Raw genomic sequence first — 9,553 nt, 5'->3', positions numbered from 1 at the left:
CAGTGCATCATTTTACCTAATGCTCGCCTATTCCTTTCTCAAAGAATGACTATTTTTGCTAATTTGAAAGAGAAACAAAACAAAAAAAGAGATAGCAACCTTGACTAAAATGTTACCTAACAATTTTGACACCATAATTTGAAAAACCCTCAAAAAATAAATGATTCTGGAATTCTGCAGAAATTTTAAATTTTGTGAGACAGCTATTTATTTAGACACATTTTTGAAGCATATTAAATTTTCTTCCAGAACATTATCCCCAAAAGATGATACACAGAAAACTACATTTTAAGATTCTGTAATTCAAATAGCTTATTTTTTTAAGAAAATTTTGTCTACAGTGTAATCAGGGTTTTGTATCTAAAAATAGACTTTTTTTAAGGAGGAAATTTAGTACAGATTTTGACTGCAAGCATTTGCTTGTTCAAAAAGAGAGGGTTGGGTTCTCTTTGCATAATTGATTAGTAAAGATTAGAAACTTATGTCTGAAATTTTCAGTGTGGCTACTACGTTATGATTGGATCATTCTGGTTAATTCACATAAAAATATCCTTGGAGGGACAAGTGTGTGTTTTTTGAAAAAACAATTAATTTCCACTTTTAATGAATCTTCAAATAAATGTTTTAACAAAACTTACTAAAGCAGAATACGTAAAGTAAAGCCAGATGTGAGTGGAGGTAAAGCAAAATAATTTCCATTCTGTGGGCTTGCTCACTAGGTGTAAATTTTGTGGAAGGATGACATGGCAGTCATTTCTTATAGGTAAAGTAGATAGAAGATAATGGCAGGACTACAAAGTAAGCAAGGATATGCTAGTTTGTCAGACCTTAGAGCAGTCATTTATACATATGTCATAGTTTCATTCCTGGGGTATAGTGTTTCCTGAGCCTTCAGAACACTCTCAATAAATATTAGCATTTACAACCAATATAGTTTCACAATGACTACAATCAGCTTCTGTGGTTGAAAAGGGGCAAGGAAAGCATTTAATTGTGGAAAGAATTTATGGTGTAGATATAAACACAGCAAAAAGCATGTTTGGAAGCTTGACTAGATCTCAGTTTATGAAGGCACATTTAGGGAAAGTAAAGTAAAATTTGGATATTTCTTCTTAGGGCTTATAGATTGAGGAAGTTACTCCACAATGAATGCAAAAACTTTTTATCAGCCATGTAAGCATTTATCAATTCCCAGGATTCTGTAGGATTCACTTACTAGTTACAAGTGTGTAACTGATTTTTACTTACTGTGAAAGCTGTTGTTAGTAGTGTGTGGTTGGTAACAACAACAATATATTTATATCAAATAATATTTAATATAGATCTCTGAACAAATTAATTGGCATATATGTGATGCAATTTGTTTAAATTTGAAAAATGCTGCATTGGCAGACTCCTTAATGCTTTTTTGAAACTATTCTTTGATATGCAAATACTTTAACTAAAATATAGAGATATGAACTCTGACACTCAACATTTTTTTCAGGTTTACTCAATTTTAAAAATATTCTTCATTTGTAAACCAATTTCAACATTTTCTTCACTGCCTTTTTTACTTCTTTGTTCCTCAAACTATAGATGATGGGATTCAACATGGGAATCACAATTATGTAAAATATTGACACTATGATGTCATGGTCTGAAGCATAGCTGGAACTTGGTCTCATATAACTGACGAGAATTGTTCCATGATAAATTGTCACTCCAGTTAGGTGAGAGCCACCTGTAGAGAACGCCTTTTGCCTTCCCTTAGCACAACACATCTTCAGAATGGCCAACAGAATGAAACCATAGGAGATGAGGACAATCAGGATAGTGACTATCTCAATAGAGCCCACAAAGTAGAAGAGTAGAAGCTGGTTTGCGTGAGTGTCAGAACAAGAAATAGCAAGGAGAGGAGGCATATCACAAAAGACATGCCTAATTTCATTGGATCCACAGAAGGACAGGCTAAATGTAGCCACCGTATGTATAGTAGCATGTAAAATGCCAGCAACGTAGGAAGCAGTGATGAGTGGCACATAGACTCTGGGTGACATGCTCACTGAACCCTCAGGAGAGGGTTGTAGATGGCTACATAGCGATCATAAGCCATTGCAGCCAAGAGAAAACATTCTGTGGTTCCAAAAGTAACAAAAAGAAGCATCTGTGTTGCACATCCGATAAATGAAATGGATTTATTTTTTGCCAGGAAATTGACCAACATTTTTGGAGTGACAACTGTAGAATAGCAAGCATCCAAGAATGACAAAACACTAAGAAAATAGTACATGGGGTTGTGGAGCCAGGAATCCTCAATGACCAATACAACCAGCCCTAAATTGCCTATCAAGGTAAAGAGATAGATTGTAAGAAATAGTAAAAATAGGAAGACTTGCAGCTCAAATTCTTCTGTGAAGCCCATTAATATAAACATGGTGACTTCAGTCTTGTTCTTCAGTGGATTCCTGTATATATCCAAACCTGATGACAACTTGTCCATTTCAGTTTTTACTTATAGGTTATAAAGGTTATAGCCTGTGAAAATGGAGTCCATTCAATTGTATCCTTGTTTTTTTCTTAGGGCACAATAATTTCCCTGATAGTAATGGAATAGACAATGATGAAGTAATTGGAGCCAAACAGATGAATTTCACTGTATAAGTAAAAGGAAAAAATATATGTAATTAATTTCTTGGCTAAATTTATCACGTTTTTAAAAAACCATGCTAATTAAAGTGATTTTATTTTCCAGTTAATTTGCAGTTGAATTTTTACTACTAGCTCTCATATTATGTCCTAAAGCTCACAAAGATTACTGAATGTAGAAATACTTTAAACTAAATATGTTATAGTGGAAAGCACACACTTGAGTACAGTTTTAGATTTGTGATGAAGTATATGAAATGTCTTTTGTAAATGTTCACAATTTTTAAAATAAGAGAAACCACAATCACAGCACAGTAGAATTTAAATTTTTAAAAATATCAAAATTATTTAATTTAAAAGGCTTCCAGATAACTAGAAAATGGGGATAAGTCAGACATACATTTCAACTTGTCGCATGCAGCAATCTTTTCAAATAAAACCACTTCATGTCTTCTGTTCTGGCAATTATCTTGTTCCATTAAATAGAAGAGTGGACCGTATTCTGGAGATAGATGTACCTTCTTTACAAACAGTACAATGTGTTTTACTTTCAGGATTTTTTCTTCCTGAAATATATATCACCTAGTTGTCAGTTTTGGCCTCTGTACCTTATTTATCATAACTGTTTTTAAATTTCAACTTAAAAACAATGTGAGATATATCTTACTAATAGTTCCTATGTTTGTTATTTTTGCAAAGTCGTTCGATGTATTTTATTTTATTTTATATTTCTGTTAAAAATAAATCATGGTCATTCTTTTAATACATTATAGTTACTTTTAGAGTTTCTAAAATTACTATGAAATAAAAATCACCAATAATAACTAATAAAAATTATAGAATATCTGGCTAAAAAATAACATTACTATGTTTGCAAGAAAGTAGTGCTTGATATCTGGACTTCTTTCCTAATGGTATCATTCTGTTTCACATTCATGAGTATGAAGAAAGACAATTACATGACCAAAAATAAATAAATAATTAAAAGAAAATAAGGTAACAAGGTTAAAGGGACTTCTGTATCTAGACCGAAAACCTGTTATTGAAACAGTTTAGTACTACACACACTAAATTTAGAGGTAAAATTAGAGGGGAGATTTAGGCAAGTTGACGTTGTTTTTCTTTAGCATGTCATAGATTATGAAAGTTTTAAAAGGAGTGACAACTCTGTCATATGTAGGTCCAGTTTGAATTCAGGGACTTAAAAATGATTTATATTCATGATGTGAAACATACCAAAATTTCGTCGTATTAAGATGAGCACACATTAAGAAGAGAATGAACAAATAAGGCTAAAACCACTTTTAGAAAGAAAAAAAAATGGCCAAGTGTTTATATATATTATTATAGAAATGTCCTAACAGATCCATGTGGAAGATTTTTTTAATATACAAAATAAATACCCTCATAAATGAAAGACTACAGAACAAAACAAAAATTCTCATTTGATTCTTAGAAAATTCTACAGTAAAAGATATAATTCAGTTAAATTCCACTTTCTGTGTAAATCCAGACTACTTACATATTACTCATGACAACACACACATACACAAATATATTAAGTAATTTTGTTTGTGTTATGTGAATAAAATAGCTTATAAAGTTATCAATAAATATTTTAAATATGAATTAATGTATTTTTGAGTCATAAAAAATACAGTTCTCTTATACAAATTCCTATCCTCTCTTTCTCCTATATTTTCTCCTCTCTCTCTCTTTCTCTTTCTTTCTGTGTTAGAAGAATCAATGGGATATATAAAAACGTTTACTAACAAGAGTCAGGAACAAACAGGAATTAGCCAGATAAGAAGAAGCATGATTCAAAAAAAAAATATGCCAGTGAATTTTGAAAAATGTGCTAATAAATCTACCAAAGGAGTCCATTACAAAATACATGTTTACCACCACATAGAGGAGAAAGGTCAGCTACATTACAATCTCAGACTTTATTTTCCTAAGATATCTGAAATAAGGCAACTGTAGAATACTGGGAATTATATTTGGACTCTAAAACTCTACATTTAAATGTCATGTTTAGCACCATAAGCTTGGAAAAATTACTTCTCCTTCCAAACTAAAGGATAACTAAGATTGGATGAAACTTTCGCATATACCTCGTTCAACTGCATAAACATGAGGTGATTGCACAGTTCTTTTTTATGAGATGCATTAAGATCAATTTTAATAAATAATTTTTAATTACATGTGAATAGTGCACACATATAACATATGACTTAAAATTTTTATTTGTATAATAATATAAACAGGAATTTACAAAATCAATATTTTAATAGAACCACAGTGCAACCCTGATGTAACCTGCCATAGTTTTAGAAATGTTATGTCCTAGAAACTATGTAAAATAGAATTTTTGTGTTATTAAATTATTTAACGATATTAAGCTTAAATAGAATATGAAAATTTAAAATAATAACTAAACTTGCTTCTTAGTCAATTACCTAACTTTTACAATAAACTTAACTTTTCTGGTATTCCTGTATCAGAAAATAAAATAAATTGAACCCAAAATGAAATATACCCAAAAGCTAGTTGAAAGTTAATTTTCTCTCTATCTAATAATTTTTCTAAATATGAAACATTGTCCCTTAATCCTGCTGCCCCTATTTTGACTATTCATGAGAAAAAAATTAAAACAAATTTCTAATATATGGCTCTAGTCACGAAAATATGTAGGAAGTCCTTTATATTTTCTGTCGTATATATCCTAGAAGGCATATGATTTAATTTGTGGTACAATTTTTGAGATTAATATAATCCTTTTATATTTAAATATTAAAGCATATATTTTCAAATATAATATAGCTTCTATAATGTGTTATATGTAATAAAGAGTTTCCTCCTACCTGTGGAAATAAGCTGCTCACTCAATTAGATACATGATAAATATTATACATGTGGATTCTTATACCGGCTTCTCAAGCTCTTCAAGTCCTCAGGGATGGCCCATTGAAAACACACACTAATTCTTTTCTGGGACAGAAATGTAGCAAGAATACTTTTAAAATAGTAAACAAGTGAATGTTTCTGGAGTAATGAACTACATGATGAAAATGATTACCTGAAAGAACTTTGACTTCTGGCTAAAAAAAAAAGTGATCCCTCAGTGGAAAAGAATCCTAATGATACAAGATATAGTCCCAGCTCTGATGCCAGTAAGATGAGAAATTCTCTGATTTCCAGTTTCCTTTTTCTGGGAATATACCATGCACATTCTCTGGCAATCCTGGAGACGTGTAATAAAATAATATGGAAGCACAACTCATGACAGGATTTACAATCTTTAATAAAGTTTACTTTTTTGACTTTAAAGTGCTATAATTCTAAGTTGTATGAGAAGCAGATTTAGATACCTTGAGTGTTCTATCCCTTGAGAAGAGATAAAGATGAATACATGAATAGGAAATATTGACAGGAGAGATGGAATAGTGTACAGATAATAATGTTCTATATAATAGGACCTTAGAATATAAGACCTCTGGCAGAGATAAAGGTCAAACTTTTTGAGTTGAATTTAGTCTTGTCTTGGGGATTCTACATACTAATGTATAAGCTACTACCCAGCTATGTACATAAGTAAGTCTTGGGGAAATTATGGAAAATACATAGATGTCTAGCTAGGTTCCATACCCAGAGATTGTATATTGGTAGATAGGAAATATTGGTTTATGAAATCTGAATGTAAAATATAAAGAAAAGAAAGTTGATACTGGAAGGCAGCCTAACTGTGAAGTATCTATTAATTAAAATCCCAAACTGATTTATAGATTCGATGCAATTCTAGTTAAAATTAAGTAAGAATTTTTTGTAGAAATTGAGATGTTGATTCCACAATTTATATGCAAAATTAAAAAAAAAACGGAGTTGAAACAGTTTTGAAAACGAAGAATAAATTCGGAATGTTTACACAATCTGTGAATGGGACTGAGTTTAGGACTTACCACAAAGCTAAAATAACCAAGATAGTGAAATATTGGGTAAAAAAATACACTTCAATTAATAAAATGGAATAAAGTGTTGAGAACCAGATTCACATATATATGGTCAATTGATTTCTGACATAATAAAGGCAATCTTCGTTGTCTGCTCAACTTTAAAAGTGGGTCGCTGAAAAGAATTCTCAGTGTCATTTTACATCACTTCATCAGATATTGTTTCTGATATCCCCACATCATAAAGTTACAGTCTAGACCCTCTCTAAAATATATCCAAAGCTTGCAACAATGTCATATTTCATCCCTTTTTGTGTCTTTGCTTGTCTTCATGGTGTTTATAGTCCCTGATAGAAGTTTTCTGTTTCTCCCGAAAATAGGCCAAAAATAAATTTTAAATATATAAATGCATGAATAATTATGAAAATTATTTCCCTATTCCAGACTCAATATGCTTACCTAAAAAATAAACCATTCACTAGATCTACAGTTTCTAATCCAGTTGCTCTTCAAGAACATCTGGAGAATTAAAGAAATGTAATAACTTTGTTATACCTCCTTTGTCTACTAAATTTCTCTATTTAGATTCTAGGCATGTGTATGTGTGTTTTGTATATATTTATGTGTGTGTAACTATGTATGTATATATATATCTACACACATACATATATATGTGTGTATATATGTATATGCACACATATTTATGTATATACATACATCATATGTGTAGGGCTGTGTATATACATAAATACACATATATATATAAACATATGATATAGTAGTACCCCTTGATCCATGGGGGATGCATTCCAAGACCTCCAATGGATGCCTAAAACTTCAGATAGATAGTACCAGGCCGGGCGCGGTGGCTCACGCCTGTAATCCCAGCACTTTGGGAGGCTGAGGCGGGTGGATCATGAGGTCAGGAGATCGAGACCATCTTGGCTAACACTGTGAAACCCCGTCTCTACTAAAAATACAATAAATTAGCTGGGCGCGCTGGCTGGCGCCTGTAGTCCCAGCTACTCAGGAGGCTGAGGCAGGAGAATGGCGTGAACCCTGGAGGTGGAGCTTGCAGTGAGCCGAGATAGCACCACTGCAGTCTGGCCTGAGTGAAAGAGCGAGACTCTGTCTCAAAAAAAAAAAAAAAAAAAAAAAAAAAAAACTTCAGATACAAGCCTTATACAAGCGTAGCTTATTTCATTTGTTTCATTGATCTTTGCAGATATTGTGGGGTTTTATTCTTTTTTGGCAATTGAAGGTTTATTGGCACCATTTTTCCAACAATGTGTACCTACTTTGTGTCTCCATGTCACATTTTGATAATTCTCGTGATAGTTAAAACTTTATTTATGTATGGTAATTTGTGATCAGTAACCTTCGATTACTATTTTAGTTGTTTTGAGGCACCATGAACTGTGCCCATATAGGATGGCAAGCTTAATCGATAAATGTTGTGTGTTTTCTGACTGCTCCACAGACCTGCTGTTCCTTAGCTTCTCTCCCTGACTTTGGGCCTCACTGTTTCCTGAGCCACAACAATATTGCAATTAAGCCAATTAATAATGCTACAATAACGGCCAAGTGTTCAAGTGAAAGTAAGAGTCACATGTGTTTAATTTTAAATCAAACTAGAAATAATTGAGCTTAGTGAGGAAGGCATGTCAAAAACCAAGATGGGCCAACAGCTAGGCTTCTTGTGATAAGTAATTAGTCAAGTGGTGAATACAAAGGAAAAGTTCTTGAAGAATATTAAAAGTGCTACTCCAGTGAACATATAAATGATAAAGTGGAATAGCCTAACTACTGATATGGAGGAAATGTTAGTTGTCTGGATAGAAGATGAAACAAGCTGCAACATTAGCTTAAACCAAAGCCTAATCAAGACCAAGGTCCTAACTGTCTTCAATTCTGTGAAAACTGAGAGGATAGGGAAGCTGCAGTAGAAAAGTTGAAAGCTAGCAGGGTTGATGAGGTTTCAATCAGGAAGGGTTGATGAGGGTTCATGAGGTTTAAGGGTAGACGTTATCACCATAAAGAGTGCAAGGTGGGCCAGGCGTGGTGGCTCACACCTGTAATCCCAGCACTTTGGGAGGCTGAGGCAGGCAGATCATGAGGTCAAGACCACCCTGGCCAACATGGTGAAACCCCATCTCTACTAAAAATACAAAAAATTAGCTGGGTGTGGTGGCACATGCCTGTAGTCCCAGCTACTTGTGAGGCTGATGCAGGAGAATGAATCCCTTGAACCCGGCAGGTGGGGGTTGCAGCGAGCCAAGACCACACCATTGCACTCCAGCCTGACAACAGAGTGAGACTCTGTCAAAAAAAAAAAAAAAAAAAAAAAGTGCAAGGTGAACCAGCAAGTTTTAATGTAGAAGCTGCAATATATTATACAGAGGATCTAGCTAAGATCATTGATGAAGGTGGCTATATTAAACAACAGATTTTTGGTGTAGACAAAACAACATTCTAATGAAAGAAGATGCCATCTGGGACTTTCATGGCTATACAAGAGGAGTTAATGCCTGGCTTCAGAGCTTTGTTGAAAAAACAGAGTGATGGTTTTGTTAGGGGCTAATATAGCTGGTGACTTTAAGGTGAAGCCAGTGATCATTTACCATTCCAAATATCCCAGGGCCCTTAATAAGTGTACAGATATGGTGTACTCTGCCTGTGCTCTATAAGTAGAATAACAAAGCCTGGATGATAGAATATCGGTTGACAGCATGGTTTACTAAATATTTTAAGTCCACTGTTGAGACCTACTACTCAGGTAAAATGATTCCTTTCAAAATACTACTACTCATTGACAATGCATCTTGTCACCTAAAGTTCTGATGGAGATGTACAAGGAGATTAATGTTGCTTTCATGACTGCTAATACGACATCCATTTTATAGCCCATGGACCAAGGAGTGATTTCAAATTTCAAGTCTTATTTTTTATTTATTTATTTTTCTTTGAGACAGTCT

The 9,553-nt window shown here is 33.2% G+C and overlaps 1 protein-coding gene across 1 annotated transcript; it reads right to left on the bottom strand.

Moving 5' to 3' along the window:
• Positions 1-1,511: 1,511 nt before the first annotated feature.
• On the bottom strand, positions 1,512-2,536 carry LOC101142809 (olfactory receptor 5T3-like). The gene is given in 2 exon segments (XM_019035800.4): positions 1,512-2,048; positions 2,051-2,536. Coding segments are annotated over 2 exon segments (969 nt in total). The 5' UTR covers positions 2,483-2,536.
• Positions 2,537-9,553: the final 7,017 nt, after the last annotated feature.

This window comes from Gorilla gorilla, chromosome 9, assembly GCF_029281585.2.
Source record: "Gorilla gorilla gorilla isolate KB3781 chromosome 9, NHGRI_mGorGor1-v2.1_pri, whole genome shotgun sequence".
NCBI lineage: Eukaryota > Metazoa > Chordata > Mammalia > Primates > Hominidae > Gorilla > Gorilla gorilla.
The sequence above is the reverse complement of the archived record's forward strand: the minus strand, read 5'-3'. Positions and strand labels throughout refer to the sequence as shown.